At 42.0% G+C, this 18,098-nt stretch overlaps 1 protein-coding gene across 2 annotated transcripts in view; it reads right to left on the bottom strand.

Moving 5' to 3' along the window:
* The window catches only part of dtx1 (deltex 1, E3 ubiquitin ligase), a 46,284-nt gene that overhangs the window by 17,329 nt on the left and 10,857 nt on the right, over positions 1-18,098 (bottom strand). For both annotated transcript variants that reach the window (XM_069139238.1, XM_069139237.1), the window contains exon 3: positions 875-1,622. In XM_069139238.1, coding sequence (XP_068995339.1) covers positions 875-1,622 — 748 coding nt within the window. The remainder of the gene's footprint in view (positions 1-874; positions 1,623-18,098) is intronic.

The raw sequence follows: 18,098 nt of genomic DNA on the forward strand, positions 1-18,098 counted from the left end.
AATTAGGCCACAGAGAGAAAGCATTTGTGCCCGGGTGAAGGACAGTATTATTCAAACATGCAGGAAGTGTGTCTCTCCCCATGAGCGACGAGAACAAAATGGAATCAAATTAGATCAGGAGAGGGTTTATTTTAGTAAAAGAAAGCAGGATAGGGGACTGAAGTATCGGTTACAACGCTAACACTTCTTTTCCTTGGTTCCTTTCTCTGAATCACTCTGAGGTCACAGCGCTCTGCTGAAGCTCCCATTTTTCCTTGATCCATTATTCATTCTTCCCCAGTGGAGCTCTGCCTCTATGGTAAATAGATTTCCACAGCTACACCAGAGCCCACTTCATATGTCTGACCGTGCATCATGAAACAAAGATTCTATTAAACACACTCACATACATACAATGTCAGACTGTTTCACATCTGGTGAGACAACAACCACAGCGTAGTGTAATAACAAATTAGTTCAAAGCAGAAGCAACAGAATGATCCAGAAGAGCTGCAGTATTTCACGCCTATTGGGGCCAACATAAGCTCATTATGGAGCAGTAACCATGACAGACACACATTTGGAAGAAGAGGCTTCTTCCTCAGTATATTCAGGCGAAGGAGAATCAGCTGGACTTTTTCTGCAGATCCATTGATCAGCATGTTAACGAGAGTAGTCATAAATCAGCAGGAGGAACGGGGGTAAAGAAAGACAGAAATTGAGTACAGCACACGAGACACATTCAGGGTGAAACTTTGTGAAGCAGACAGCCTCAGTGGAACTGAAAATTAAACTGAATCTGAGCATTATAACAAATAAAAGGCAACTGCAGACACCAGAAAATCTGAATTCGAGAATAATGGGAATGCATGATTGTGTCTGTAAACATCATTACCCTGGTGGGATGGCTCCTCTGGCAGTCCCCATGGAAATGCGCTGGGTGCCAGGCCGGTTCAGGTTGTTCTGTCCGTTGATGGCTAGAGCGTGGTGGCCATGGGTGGATGAAAGAGATGGCATCACGGGGGAACAGGGGAAGTTGGCAGTGGACAGTGGCAACTGCACCTGTTCAGCTTTGGCTTGCCCACCTCCCACACTCATGTTATTGTTGTTGGTGCCGGAGGAGCCGGAGGTTGGAGACCAGAGGGAGGTCCCAGCAAAGGTGTTGCTCTGCCGCACTACAGTGAGGGTTCCTGTAGCGCCTGGGTTCCCCGCCGTCCCTCCGTAGAGCTTCCGCCGCTGAGAGGCCAGAATAGCATTCGAGGCAGCTCTCGTGCTGTTGACCAGGATGCACTGCTGACAGGAGCAGGGCTGGCCGGAGCTGGCGCCCACCGGCCAAGACTGCGACTTGGGGATGGAGCCCATGGTGAGCGGGTAGGCCAGGTCCATGCGTCGCCGCAGGCGTCGCTTGCGCTGGCTCTGCCTGTTGGTTTGAGACATGCTATTGAAGTCGATGACGTAGCAGTAACCCAGGGAGGTCAGGTCCAGCCAGGGGTGCTGCTTCTCATAGGCATTCTGGATGGTCACACAGATATCCATGTCGTACGGCGTCCATGAGCCGTTGTCGTTCTCCCACTCCCACACCACGCCTTTCCCCGGGGCGGACGACGGCTCATAGAAGTTCCTCTGCACGGGTCTCATGGTGCCTAAAAGTAAAAAAGAGAGGAGAGAAGGAACATGAGGTTGAGCTGTCATCATGAAAGCTGGTAAGATGTTTCAGTCTTTGCAAGTATAATCCAGCAATTTAGTATGCTGCAACTGAACTCAGGGGATTTATGAGACAGATTAAACATTATACATCCCATTATGCATTACATTTCCCATGATGCAAGTGAATAGTATTTTTCTAACATCACACCTCCAAAGCAAGACGTCTCAAACCCATGTCTCACAAACCTGATGACAGCATCAGGTTTATTTATTTCAAACACTCGTATGAGTTCCTGTATGTTCAGGAAAGAGAATTGTAAAGTCAAAATAACCCTGATGATGTCATACGGGTAACTTGAGTCATGCTTCTCGCAGGAGAATTACTCTGCATGATGAGTAGTGAATTTCATGCGTAAAATCAGTGGTGACCCTTCAATTTGTTTTAATTAATTAATTTTGGCCACAGTTAATGAATGAAATTGGGCTAATTTAAAGAGAAATTGTAGATATTCTCTGGCTAGGGTTTTACAAATGCAGAACATTGCTTGCTTTTCAGCATTCGTGACATTAAAACTTTTTTAGCTTTTGATGGGAATATGTCATTGTAATCAACAGTTGAATAACTATGTAAATGATTAATACAAATAAAAAATATCAGCAGATAAATGGCTGGTGACATTAACCGGAGGCACGATGCAGTTTTAATGTTTCCTCAGTTTCAAGCTCATCAAGCGAGCTAACAAGTGTTGAGGTAGCAACTTGACCATCGGATGGAGATGAGTTGTAACCCTTCAATATCTGCCCGAGGGAATAACAAGCTGGGCTGCAAATGCTAGTAAAATCCTTCCTTCCAAGAATCTTCCACTGTGTATTAAACTGCATGCATGGCCTTTCAGAAACACAGACATCCTACCCACAATGCCCTGCTGTCTCAGTCTGCACTCTGTTTTGTATGATGACAGGAAGGAGAGGGACATGGAGCTGGGAGCTTTGTACCTCTGTCCCTCTGCTGCTGGCCACTCAGCTCCCACCTCCATTATAAGACGCGAAGGAGATGCCCAGGAGACACGAAGGAGACGCGAAGGAGACGCCCAGGAGACGCCAAGGAGACGCGAAGGAGACGCCCAGGAGACGCGAAGGAGACACCCAGGAAATGCGAAGGAGACGCTCAGGAGCTCTCCACCAGCAGGTATTTACAATTCGTATAAATAAAATCTGTTAGGGCCCACGTACGTTTAGCATACTGTAATAATAGGATGGAGATGAAAATTAATTAATCAATTATTAATGCTTTGTGTCGCAGTTATAGGCCATAATTAAGAACAACCTTTTAGGGCTGCCAGGTTGCCAGCTTTTGAAAAAAAATCCAGTATTTTCAATAAGTTGGCAGGTGTTTGGCGTTTCTACTTGGTTACGCAGTTTAAAAAGGTAACAATCTTTGAGTAAATGCTCACAGGTTTTTCACTCTCAAATTAGGTGTGCAGTAATATATGTTAACGACTCACTAGTAGATCTGCCGAGTAAGCGTTAATAAGCCGTTAACAAACGATTATCTCCAGAGAAAGGAGGTCAAAAGGTCTGTCTAGGGGAGTTTTCACAACCTGGCAACCCCAAAACTCTTCTTAATAATAGTTTATGACTAATAGATATAGCATAAGCAAATGATTTAACTGCTATTAAGGCATTATTATCTTTATAAACAAGTTATATACCATTATATTAAGAAATCGAGTTTAAGAACTACAGAGTTATATTATTACTTATAATAATTACTTGTAAATATCCACACGTGTCAGTAACACTGCACAACTCCTTAGTTAGCGAGGACATGAACGAGTCGGCCGTCGGTGGAAACAAACACAGAAAAGGATATTTTAATAAGCAGTTACCATTATTGTAACTGCTCAAATATTTGCCTTTCTTTCGTTCATTTTTGTTTCCCTCGTGTGCTTTCGTTTGTCATGTACCTGTAAGTTATCCCGTTTTTGATTTAGCGGGAGAGAAAAGGACGGTTTGATGAGCAGACAAAGTCAAAACAATGTGAAGATGGAGGCAGACAAGCAAAGGGCCTTCGGTGGTTGACACTCGAGTTTGCAGAGATAGAGCAGACTACACAGTGGAGGTTTTTCAGCCACGCTCTCCGCCGCCGCCCTCTCGCCCGGATGCTGCTCGCAGCTCCAGCAGTTTAATCTAGTTCTTATCTCGCAGAGAGTCAAATGTAACCAAACAAGTGGGAGAAGAAGTGGTCTGCACGTGTTCAGTCCCAATAGAAGCATGAAAAATAAGCAGGCGGCGGACTGACGACATCCGCAGCTCCACAGGGGATTCCTGAAAGGGTTGAACCACTCCTGCTGGGGCTGCGGTGTCAAACTTAGCGAGAGGAGCTTTGACAAATCGCCTTACTTCCTTCCAGTTACAAACTGACAAAGTGCAAGTACACAGAGCATTTTTACTGGAGAGCAATAGTATAAATTACATGTGTGGCCCTTTTCACTCTGTCCACTTGAAATGCATTTAGTTGAACTATTTTGCATGTTGTCTGTAACTAAAATTGAACTTATCTTTGTATTTAAAAAAAAATACTTGTTTTTTGTGTTCCTGAATGGAAACACACGTACTGATTATTGTCTGCAGATTATTTTGTTGTAATTATGTTTTCGTTGTACTTCTTTTCCTCTGCTGCACAACCGTAATGTACAGATCAGCATTTCTTAATGAAATTACAGGTGGAGAAAAAGATAAAGCTGATGATATTCTGCACTTTTCTTATTGTCAACAAACCCTGTAAAAAACACCTGAAGTCTCACAGTACATGCCTCTGCGCCATAAATACATTGTTGCCCAGAAACAGTTAAAAATACATAACTGAGCCACATGGTTGCACATACTCACTGGAGCCCCACATCTGTATTAATCCGCAGTTGAAAATGGGTCCTTAACAAATACATTTTTGACTCCTATTTGATTCATGGTTACGAAAGACTACAATGCCCAGATGGTTTGGAGGACTATTGAGCCTTCTTAAAAGGTAAACTACTTATTTGTGAGATTGAGGCCGACTGCCACAGACTACCACAAAAAACAAAACTGAGATACAGATGTATCAGATGTATAAGTATGCAAAAGAAATAGTCTTCTCCTTCATGTAATAAGAGTCTTTTTTGGACAAAGAAAATTTAGTCCTGACATTTCAAACGGTACCAGACAAACGCTATGATAGCTCTAATACAATGTACAGTATTACTACAAATTATTTTCTCAATTAATTGTTTGGTAAATTGAAGTAAAAAGTAGAAAACATTGAGAAATGCTCATCATAATGTCCTAAAACGACACAGCAACGTGAAATATTGACCAACAAGACATAGACTCAGCCCATGCGACACGCAACTGAGAGTCTGGAACAAGAATCGTACGTGGTGGCACTTTTGCCTGAAAAGCAACTACAATTTAAAAATGGAAAGTGTTTTTTATACAACCAACACACAAAACACACACAGACACGGGCATCATCGTCATACTCCATTACAGACGCAATCAGCCACCGTCTCCTCTTCAGCAGCTGGCAAAAGTCTCCTCTATTCATCACTGCGTCTCTTCTGCTTGTAGACCTGTGACATGCTGCCAGCTGCCGGCGGCTTTGATACGCCGGTGCTGGATGATGCCTATTTGATCGTTTCATTAGAAAATTTGGTCTAGGTGTCAAAGAGGTTCCCTATGTCTATGCTACAGCTATTAGACTCAATTATAGCTGCCAGAAAGGGGGAGAACTGAGCCGGCTCTGTGCGCCGCATTCAGAGTGGCCTTAAAGAGCCACTGAGAGGGTCACAGAAATTGCAATTCATAACACTTAATGGCTTATGAATTAAGTTTTCCTTCTGGTTATTCATAATCACACATGCATGCTCAACAACAAAAAAAGGTAATAACATGTTTGTCTTTGGAGACCTCGGTAGCAAACGTGGTGGATCTATCAGGTTGTTGTGGGCCGGCTTCGATTAAAGAGATACTTAAACTTTGATAAATACGAATCACAGATGCGGGGTAATATTTATGTCTAGATTCAAAACAATTAGTTGATCAATGATTATTTGAATGGCTTCTAACTTGGGGGTTGGAGAGGATAGGGGGTATATTCAAATTTGATTAATCAAATTAGTTATTTTTTGTACAGAATTTGCGCTGACACTTATTAAACTGGATACTTGATTTAGTTGCTGCATCAGTGCAGACGGTTCAGACTGTAGCTCTGAAGGATAACATGTCATTTTTTAAATATGCAGAATGATGACAGGTGCTTCAGGTCATTTATGACTCTGGTCTTTCATTAAAATCTAAAAAAAGATGGTTCAATCATATTTCAGTCTTTTTGTATTTTGTAGGGAGAAACTTATAATAATGAAATATACCTGAATTAAATCAAAAAAAATGTTTGCTTTTCTCTGAGGCCTGACTTACAAGATAGAAGAGCAGAAAAATATAATATATAGTATACGTTCTTTTTTTTTTGAGAATGTGTTCTACTCTTTGCTTTTCACTTAAATGAATTATTGCCAATTTTCACTTAAAAATGATTTAAAAAAAAGATCTGAGAAGGGAAAATCTCACCCTATGTAACCTATGATGACCACTTTATTTTGAGGGGTCAAAGATTAAAATGGCTGGAAACAAAATGATGACAATGAAATTGACAACAAATGTAAGAGGCAATTGATTTTCTTTCTGTTTTTACAAGCAAAAATGCAGAATTTTGTTTTACTTTTCTTTGTTATATGTGGGTTTTTTCTGAGTGTCTTAAGCTGGTTGGATAAAAAAACATTTGAAATAAATCGCATTTATATGTCAGATTCTTTACATAAAAGAATAATCTAAACATTTTCCTCGACTTTCCATCCCCAATCAAAACAATAATTTGAGATAATAATCAGCAAACTAATCAGTAATGGCTGCAGATGCAGCCCTATTCATGCAACATTATAGATAAACATAAACAATACAGACTGACAGTGATATATTCCATTACATGTAGGACAAAGAAAAGTTGGGTAATTTCTCTGCTGAGTTTACACTATTCATGTGGGTAGGATGTCAGAAACACAGACATCCTACCCACAATGCCCTGCTGTCTCAGTCTGCACTCTGTTTTGTATGATGACAGGAAGGAGAGGGACATGGAGCTGGGAGCTTTGTACCTCTGTCCCTCTGCTGCTGGCCACTCAGCTCCCACCTCCATTATAACACAATTACTGTAGTCACATGGGAAATCAGGACACCTTAGCCTATCCATCTCCCCGCCGCACGTCAGCAAGGGTATCCAGGCACTATTGCAGAAGGCGTCACCCTCTCCTTCCCCACCTAATTTAACGGGTAAATGCACACTTCCGTGCCAGGGAGGACCAGGGTGACAATGGAGCGACGGGAGTGTGTGCAGAGGATGAATAAGAGTTGAAATGAGTAGGGGGGTTGGTGGGCAGCGGTAACCCCTGATCCGGCAGCTTGGTGCCGGCTCCAGAGAATAGAATGCATCAGCAGAATCAGCAAGTCTGACCTTGAGTCGCTGCTGCAGACTGCTGCTAAAGGACTCAGCTTGATGGCTAATTTCATTTGGAGCTGCCGAGAACTGCGCGCGCGCGCGCGCGCACGCACACACACACACACAAACACAGTCAGATGACTGCTCAGTGAGCCAGCTGTCTGTGTCTCTCACGCTTTCAGTCAGTCAGCCATGCACAACTTTCTCAGCCAGTTGCATCCGTGCCTGCTCACAGCTTGCGGGCTTGAGTTCTTCTATTTTCTCTCAATATAATAATTAAAAAAAAAAAACAATAACTTGCTCGCTGACCTTCTGTGTATGTTCGGCGAAGCAGTGGAAGGCTCTGTGACGGTGAGCCACACATCTGAACTCTTCATCTCGGTGGCTCCTCGGGGATGCATTATGTTCAACACTTTCTGCATCGCTGCGTGTTTCTGGCTACGATCAATAGCGTCACAGCTTCACACAGTCTTACTCAGCGGTACGTTTAACACAAGCTTCATAAATATTTGAACATATGGAGATGTTTTATTCCCAGGCATCAATTTAAACATTTCAACTTTGGTGAGGAAAAGATTAACAATATCTCTATTTGAAGGCCTATTAGTCCTGTTAGTTCATGAGAGCTCAGATGGAGCCAGATGCATGAAATGTGCTCATCTGAAAGATTTTCTATAAACAGTTCAGTGGGCTCTGAGGGATTCTGTGTTTGGCAGTCTGATTTCTTGAGTGTAATTAAAATGAGGTGAAGACCAAGCGTTGCTCAGCGTTCACAGACTTTAACCACAGTTTGTGACTCTCATGTTAACCATCGCATTCAAGTCACAGAGCTAAGTGTCCGATTTTCCACAGAAATAAATACAGAGAGGTCCTTTAACAAAGCTGAATCTGTCCTGAAGGTTTGCTGCAGGTAAGTTGTGTGTTTATTGGAGGTTACGTGCTGTAGCTAGTGTTATTCTATGGATAAAGTGACTTTCTAGCACCTGGATGTTGTTTGCGAAGAAGTAGTTACAGCATTTAACCTCCCCTTAAAGTCATAGATCATTACTTTTACGTTTCTGTTTGCATATGAAGAAAACAAACTGCATCTATCTAAGCTGGGGAAGAGCCAAACTAACAGTTTGTGCTTGCCTCCATAAGTTAAACTAACTGTCTCCTGGGCCTGAGTGAACAGATGGATAAGAGAGTGGAAGCAGTGGGTCTCATTCACTAACAGTGTGTACGCACAAATCTATGCTTAAACTGTGCATACGAATATTTGACGCGCAAATCTGGGATTCATCAATATTTTCTCCTAGTCATCCTAAATTTGTTCGCAGAGTACAAACAAATTCAGGATAGCTTTAGACCATGTGTGTGAACAAATGATGACTACCTGGCTGTCTTAGAAAATGCAAACACTTTTAGCATATTAAAACAAACTACACTCTTTAAAAAATGATTTAGTAAACAACAATATTGAAAACCGTTAATTGACTAATGCATTGACCAAATGTCACGAATCCCACGTTGATTTTGCGCGCGCACTCACTTTGTGTGCAAAGTAAGAACATTTCTAAGCACATATTAGTGAATGAGGGCCAATGATTTTATCTCTGGCCAAAAACGTGAATGATCGCTAATAACCATTCCTTTAAGTCAGTTTGTCAACTTTGATGGGTGTTCTTGAAAGTTTTAATGCTATTTTCTACTGCTTGCTTTATCTTCTGAATATGTTTGGCTAAAATGGTATGATTAACTAATTGTTTTTTGCTCTAATGTTCTGACTTCTTTTTAGAGACTGCATATCCATATCTCGATAGTTTTTAAGTACAACACTATTGTTACTTATATAAATGACAAACAAGCGACCTGCTTTAGCCCAAAGTTAACTGGGAGAGGCTCCAGCCACCACGCAACCCCGTCCAGGATAAAGCGGGTATAGTTAACTGATGGACGATAACCACAACTACAAAAGTAAGAGCCAAGATCTAAAAAATCAGAAATACTTTTTTTTTTAATATTTGCATTCCTCTGCAGGGACTGCACAGGTTGTTGATCAGGGACTGTGGGAGGAAAGACCAGAGGGCACAACAACACAGGAGTCCCAGGGCCTCATGTGGGAAGTTTTATTGAAAACATACAACCTGAATTTCAGCTCCCTGCCTCCTGTTCTGCCCTAATTTACTGCTGTATATACGATACAGGCTTCTGCCAAAAAGCCAGGACTGAGTTGTTGATGTTCTCCCCGTGACCCGTCATTCTCTTCCTAAAAGGAAACCAGGCGAGAGTGGCCACTTCCTGTCTGACCCTGGATGCCTTTGGCAGCCATCTTTCCTACCCTTCCTTCTCATCCCTTATCTCCCTCCCATGATGTCCTGCAGCTGTCCTTTCCCGACACCAGCGTGGTTCCCCTCGGGCGAGCTGTAGCTGTGTGATGTATTGCCACATCGGGCCTCGCTGTGGGACTCTGACCCTGCTGTCACGCAGGGCCAGGTGGGTTCAGGGTGAGCTCGGTTGCCCTCTCACATCTTAGCTTGGGGGGGAAAACTCTGCACAGTCTGTTCAATACGAGGCCATGCCAGTCTCCATCCTTAATAGCTTTGTTTTCCTCTGGAAATTAGGAAAGGCCTGTCTGAATCACTCTTTTAAATGGAAGGACATGCATCATTAATTTGCAACATCCTTGACTGCCCTCAAAGACAGGGGAAGATAGCAGATTGGCAAAATGATGCTTTGTGGTTCATTTTACTGCATGCTTATATTAGACCTGTGCAATTACTCCAAACACAATATATAACAAGAGACGCAGTGTGGCCCGAAGATGTAATTTAACCTCGATGTAGAACTCTGCTGTGACACTGAGGGACCGAATTCACTTCTACCTGGTTGCAGCTCCACACAGTGAGCACCAACTCTCATCTAAATCTGTCACTGGGGTTACATCATACCTCTGTGCTGTGGTCATCCAGGAAAGTGTGATAAAAAAAAACACTTTGAATGGAAACTGTCAGTGAGGTATGACCTGATGCGTTACCACAGGTAATACTTGAACATCTGCTGAAACATGCATGACTCAAGCTTTGTTGCTACAGAAACACAAAGGAAAGCTTTTGTTGTCATGGCAGCTGTCCCTCGGGCTGAGAGAGGAAAGACCAGGAGGTACGTTTGCCCATGTGTGAACCTTCCTACTTCTCCTTTCCCTGAGAACAACACCGGCAATGTCAACTCCTCGACTCGCTCATCTCATCTGCTGCTGACGCCAGCTTTCCACCGTCTCTCCTGGATCCTCACCAACGATGTGGCGCTGAGCCATTCTTCACATTTTCCACTCTGTCACTCACTGGACCCCATCCTGCTCTCACGCAATGCTCAACTCTTGGACAGAGAGCAGAAATCTGTGTCACTGAATTAGGGCCCACATCACCTTGTACTTAATACTCTTCTTCGCGCTGCTGATGCTGTGGGAGAAAAAGCAAACGAGAAGCGCCCGGATCAAGCTTCATAATATATCCTTACAATTGACGAGCCTCTCCAATTTCCCTGGGGCTGTGTTGAGCCAATTAAAACGTAGTGCTGCATTTTTCCATTTAACTACAGAAGGCGAGAGGCCAGTAACAGGTTCAGCATCATCTGCCTCAATGCTGTCTGAGAGGTATTTAGAGTTAGCTGAGCAATAGTCTCTGCTGGAAAACATTCCTCAGAACAGAACAGAACAGACTAATATTAACTAATACTAACATTACTTTAACCAACATCCCATTCATTTGATCTAACCTTCATGTACAGAGTGAAGAAAACCCTGATTGTATTTCCATTTAATTGATGAATTAAATGTTAAACTGTTCAAATATAATGAAATATGCATATTGTTTGCAGAGCCAATGCTGATATATTCAGATTGCTTTGTCCACGGATGGTGATCCATCTGAAAATAATCCCGTCATTAATTAGATATTGGCCCTCAAGAACGGGTATGTTTGGGGTGGATAAGTGCGACCAACAATGGTAGCGGTAATACAGTTTCAGTACACAACATGCACTAATGGTGGTCAATACTGTTTGGTTAAATGGTGCTTCAACACGTTCTGCATTAACCTGAGGCCTACAATCATTGGGATGTGACTGGAAACCATCATTAAGGGAGCATAGCCAGACCCATATATTCAGTGAACAAATTTGGGTTTGGAAACACAAAGTTAACACATCTCAGGTTTTTATGGAGAAGAACTAAGTTGTGAACTGTATACAGTACGTACACAACAGTGCGCTCACATGTAATAAAAATAAGAGGAATATTGGACAACACTTTAATTGCTAAACGGCAGTCGGGCCTATGAACATTCATATTTCTGTCCCTCATTAGCTGCCAATTATTTTGTGACCTTTGTTTGTACGATACAGTTTTCGGTTAATGAGCAACTTGTTTCATGTGTAAACTAAATGCAGATGCCAGCGTCGACACACCAGGGGGCCTCGAAGAAAGAGGTTAAAGGGGCAATCATGCTTAGTTTACAGAACATTGCAGAGAGCATTACATAGGCTGTGAGAACTAAAGGATGCAATTAAATTGGAGCTTTCCACAGTTTGGAAAAATATTTGTGCTTGTTTGCAGACTGCAAAGTTTGAGAAGAAATGGTGGGAAAATCCGGTCATCTGAGTTTGAAAGACAGACATTTAACAGACATACAGGGACTAATGAACGATGCTACCAAAGTGTATTGTGGGAGAATGTAAGATCTGTTGCTTTATGTGGTTAAAATCAAGCTTCTGTGAGCTCGACTGCTTTGATTTTTAATTAATTAATTTAAAAACCTATTTCATAAATATGCTGCCATTTTATGAAAGTGCTATACTAAAATTGCTTCAGCTTTAGTCTATACAATAAATTATAAACAAATACAGCATACGTCGAGGAAAACACATTTGTCATTTCTACCCTCTTCCTGTTTGGGTTTATACAATTACTTTTGGTCTTTAGTTTTGATGACACAAGTTCACTTTCCAGCTGTTTCAAGATGTCAACAGAACAGTTTCTTTCTAGACTCACTAATTTGCAACAAAACTCAGCAATCACAAAAGGAGAGATTCATATCATCAGACAAAGGAAAGTGAGTTTCTACTTGAGTTCCAGCCGCAGATGCAGCCACAGCTTGTTGTTTGACAGAAACAAAACTCCCCATTCAGTGTTTTGTTTTTTTAACAGCGAGGCAAAGTACACCACAGCATTGTTCATAGCTTTCTCCCACTTTTACTTTACCAGAAAAACACTCATGTTGTTGTTACACTGTGGCTGAGATCTCACAATGTACAGTACATAAAGCAGAGGCCCTCATTCTCTAAAGAGCTGCTGAAAGTCGATCCGGTAAAATCGTGAACTGAAGTCAAAGTCGACAAAACAGGTAAAGACAGAAAAAACAACGAAAATGTATGCATCAAAAATGAAATCATGGATTGCAGCAAACCTTCACGACACAATCTAAGGGTTAACTTTTCCTTTTAACGATAGGTTCACAGTCGTTCAAGTTTGTATTGAAGCATCAGCCAACCCACGCACAATGAAAAAGGTTTAACTTGATGTAATTATTCCTCCTGGTCATTCAGGTAATTTCTAATGCTCTTTTAGAGTAAGTAATGGAGGGACAAAATGCACCATCCTCATGCTGGGGACAATAGAAGAAAAAAATACTAAATTAAACTAAGCTGAAAAGATATCAGGCAACGACAAAAAAAAGACATGCAAAACCTACAAAACTTTTAGGCATTGTTCTTACTCCAGCTTCAAATGCATTAATTGTGTTGCTACAACTTCTCGTATCGTTTCATCTAGTTGTACACTGTCACTATTGTTGGAACCACATTTAGAAAGAAACGTTCAGCTTCATCACACTTAGCCACCCCCACAGGTCGATGATCGGTCGGCCCTTCATAGTGGCTGAACAAACCGTCATGCCAACAGGGTTTCCAGACTAAAATCGCATCAAAAACTGAAGCTGTGATCAATAGTCGGTCAGAGTTGGCTACACTAACTCAGCCCCCTGTGCTGTTTTCAGTCTGAATCCCCACTATTCTCTTGTGGAAGAATATCTAGCATCATGGCCGTATCCCTTCCCAACTTCATGATACACACTGGCTAAATACTGGCAATTATATGAGGTAAACGCCTTCCTTGGTTTAAACATGCACACAAGTCTATCTTTTTTTGATTCAGTCCGTGTTCATTTTGTTTAACAGTTAAAGCTGCAAGCAACTCAGCATCAGTGCAGGAACAGAGTGACCGTGAATTATGATCATACAGCCTTCATAATATCCTACATATGAATAGTGAACACAGGATGAATATGCTAATAAATTCTACAGCATGGGGGAAATAAAATAATTGAAGCGCGTTTGATGTTTTCACATAAACCCCCGAGCATGGCTTGGAAAAAAAAAAAAGAACTTTCATCTCCCAAAAAGGGCCTTCACAAACAATAAACCCAAGCTGGATATTAAGGATGATAAAGAGACAGAATATTGCAGAGTGGTTAAAAATGCATCACAGACTGAGAGAAAACATCTGTCTCAAACAGATCTGATATGTCAGTATATGAATGTGATAAGAAATGAACTTTTCATTCAAACTCATGCACCGCCGAGGCTTTAGATGTAAAAACTCTCTCCTTTTCAAAAGCTGTTGTCATACCTGTACATCAATGTCTCAGAGATCTGTAAGAGCATTATCAGCTCATTAACAAATACCCAGAGATCAGAGACCATAATAATGAGCATGACAGTCTGGCATTAAGCTGGTTTAGCAGCATTATATGTTACAATATCGCAGCATCCCAGCTCCTCTCTCACAAAAATCACACATTAAAGCTCATTTTCTATACTGAGATGACACTTTAGTTTTCCCAGAATGCAGTTCTTTATAATGAGCTACAGTAGTGACTTGGATTCCCTTAAGCATTTTCGTCTCTTTGTTGGCAAATGTGATGGATGAACAAAAGCAAAGGAGCAGCCGCATGGACGGGAGGCAGGAGGGACGGGGGGGGGGGGGGGGGGGGGGGAGGTAGGAGGAGAGGAAACAGAGAGGAGGAAGGAAAAGAAAGAGAAAAGGAGATGGGAAAGGATAGGAAGGAAGGAAGGAAGGAAGGAAGGAAGGAAGGAAAGGGGAACAGCAGGGATTGAGGAAAAGTGGGAGGAGAGAGAAAAGGAAGAAGATGGACGGAGAAGATGAGGGGATGATAAAGGGCCAAAGAAAGGGGAGAAAGGAGTAAAGTAGAAGTAGAACTGCTATGTGAGGGAGGGAAGGAGGGTGTAAATGGGAGGCATGTGATGAGTGGAGGTTTTCTGCCAAAGAACAATAAAAAAATAAAAAGAGGATGTCTCACTTCTGCCCAAGCTTAGAAAGTGAACACTGCAGTAAAACCGGCCCAACTAATATAGTTTTGCTGCCAGCAAGACAAAGTGGTGAAGAAAAGTGGCTTAACTCCCACTGCATCGGTCCTCATCCTCAGCCCCTTCGACTCTCCAAATTCTTCGACACCCATGGCTCAGGGAGCCGGCCAGTTACTGTGCACTTGTGCAGAGTTTGCACTTACTGAGGCAACACAAAAAGACAGAGTGGATAAAAAAAAAAAAAAGAAATCTTTGAGAAAATGAAGTTACAGTCCTGTCCACCTGCCAGCTCCTGTACTGCTGCAGCAACAGACCCCGAAACAACCTTCTGACGCCGTAGATGTCGTGACCGTCCTCGGCTGAGGAGCTTTTTTTTTTTTTTTTTTTTTCTTCTTCTTCCTTCGGCCAAGGATGCGCTGTGACTCACTTCGTGTGTGTATAGTAAGTGTGTATTTGTGTATGATTGAACACCAGGAGTGGTACACACTGAAGAGGTGAGAGTGGCTGAACACACGGTGCCTTGCATATGTGTGTTTCAACGCACGATCGCTTCCACTTCACACCACTTCAGCCTCATCACGTCCAGCAGGAACCTCGTTAGCGTGTCAGCGCCGTGCCGTCACATCACTGGGGCAAGGGAGGAGGCGGCACAGCTCCAGGCACGCGGCCCGAGGCACGCAACACACACACGCACACACGCGCACACACACACACACACACACACACACGCGCGCGCACGCACACACACGCAGCCTTGGCTTCACATGACATAGCCCAGCACTACCAAAGGGAAGACTGAGGGTTAGAGCAAAACAGGTTTCTTATTAGCAGAAGGGAGTCACATGCACACACAGAGAACCAGATCCTGCCTTTGCCAGTTAAGTGACTGACAGCACTGAAGCAGCTTATACGGTCGATGCGTCTCTCGACAACACTTCCTTCTGAGGTATGAGATTGACTAATTTTCTGGGATTTCTGCCTGCTTACATCTGAGCACAACAGAGGCTTACTATTTATCACAGCCATTTCTTCTCACCCCCGATTGCTGCCAAATGATTACTTCTCATGCCTGGATGCTACCACGCTTTTTCATCCTGACATCAGTCCAATTTGAGCACAGTGCTGCACAACATATTAAAAAAAGAAATGAAAAAAAAAGAAAAATTTCTAAAATTATTTAAGCTTTAATCAGAATAATTTTAACAAAAATAATGTTTGTTAAAAAACACATTTGTGTCTAGGTACTGGGTACATCATTGTGTATGTGTAAAACAAAGTCTTGGTTTTTGCCCATGCTTTATGAAAGTGAAGTGAATTATTTTATAGTAGGTGATTGTGATATATATATTTGCTACATTATGATTACACAATGGCCACTTTAAACAGCTAAACAATCTAATGTAGTTCAATAACAATGCTGCAATGACATTTTTCTTCATGCAAGCTCATAATGTTTATTACCGAGGTCACAATTAAAGGTGGTGTTTTAATGGATTTCATTATAATGAGAAGGGTTACTTATATTTTATCTTTCCTTTTTATTGTATAAGGAATATAAGAGACCCCTCTGAACATAATGTGGTCCAAGGAAACACTCTCACTCAAGGCTAAAACATAGAATTGAATAAATACCTTTGACTGTTAAAATATTTTAAAATATTGTAAAAATAAACTTTGCGATAAAACAGTTGCATCGGATTGCATCAGATTGTACAGGCATACCCAATAAAGTTAAATTCAATTTAATTCCATTTCACTTATATAGCGCCAAACCACAACCAAAGTCCCCGCAAGGCACTCAACATAGTGAGGTCAGTATAAAACAACATTACAGAGAAACCCAACGATTCAACAATTCCCACGAGTGCCAGTTCATACAATAGAGTGACTGATATGAAGGTATTGATAATATTCTATTTTGATATTAATGTAATCAACATAAATATCATGATGTTGGTGAATGATTCCAAACATACGGCCAAACCCTCGCAGCTCATCTTACATTACCAATCGCATCGCTCCATTCAGCAGGAGAAAGTGACACATGCGTACGATTCCCACACCCTAACATGGCACAGTAGCTCTCTGTGGTGACGTGATATTTTATTTCGCACGTCACACCGCTGTGACAGGCCGTATATCAGTAAAACCATTTCGCACGCTCAGCAGAAACCTGATTGATGGCCGCACCACAACAGAGGAGGCTTTGAGGAATAGCTCACACGCTCCTCCATCGGATGACCTCTGCCACACTGTACATGCAACGCTAACTGCTACATGACTGGACCAGGAATTTACGACATTGTGTGGAGTGAGTACACTGCACACAGCACGGTCACACCATAGATCACAATCTGAACAAACGACAGCAGCATAACATCGAATTCTAAAAAGGGGAAGATCAACTCGACCCTTAGCGAGCAGACGTCACCCATTTCTGACTCACTTCCTTGTCCACACAGGTTTTATGGACATTTCCACACCAAAAAATATATGGAGTGGGTCTTAAAGAATTTCCTAAAATGAGTTATTTTTGGCTGCAATACTGTATTCATTTCTAACAAATGATATTTGATGACCTCGGGAGGCACCAGAGGAGAAAAAAGTGCTCAGAATATTACATTTGACAAATAAAAGGAGTCTGACTCATTGAGATGAACAGCATGCAGTAAATGAGTTTGCCGAGACGGGCTTTTATAACCCACTTCATGGCTGTCGGACGCAGTCAGGTCTTATCAGAGGAAATGTCTGGCTACATTAAAGCAAATTGTCACCGTGCCAGACTACACTGGTCAACTTTGATCAGCCGTAAACTGGACATGGTGCGAGAGGTCAGCAAACCACCCTGCTGGGGATGGACGTTTTATCCAAACACAACTTCACCTTCAAGTGTGTTCTACTTTCCTAAAGAGTTTTTATTATTAGGCCCAGATCTTTTCCCTGCTGAATCACAAGTGTAATCACATTTCTGCTGTGTTCGTACCTCAAAATTAATGAAGAGTCGTTCCACTTTTTCACTATTAATTGCTCATCTTAAAAATTCTTCGTGTACACTTTTCCTAAATTTGACTTGTCTGTTAGGAGTAAAAAAAAAAAAAATGTTCAGGGAAACAAATCATGCCTGTCGAGGCTAAAATGTCAAGGCTGAATAAAATCAGCGTTGTGTCCTCATTGCGAAGTTGCCATTGGATTGCTGAAATTTTTTGTAGAGCTTAAAGCCTGACCACAAGTGGAACGGACCTCATGCGAGCCTACAGAGGTGACACAGTGGTACACTGACTTTAGACTGTCAAAGCATGTAGAGAAACTCATTTCACAAACACACTTTTCAGTAGTCATCCGTTCTGTTGCGGTGAAGAGGGAGGAAAAGGAAGCTGATGAAAAATGAATGATGTTGTTATGTGAAACTGGGCGTTCAAGGGCGACTACTTCTTGGTGTACGGATGTAATAATGAAAGGTTGTTTGCAGTGTGATATCCGCTCAAGAGGATGACTTCATGCTCGCGAGGCTTTAACACCTGGAAGAAACATACATAATTTATATGGAGCTATAATTAATAAATCATTTAGGATTTTC

Source organism: Embiotoca jacksoni, unplaced genomic scaffold, assembly GCF_022577435.1.
Source record: "Embiotoca jacksoni isolate LCO1_2020_lvr unplaced genomic scaffold, fEmbJac1.0.p SCAF_8, whole genome shotgun sequence".
Lineage (NCBI taxonomy): Eukaryota > Metazoa > Chordata > Actinopteri > Embiotocidae > Embiotoca > Embiotoca jacksoni.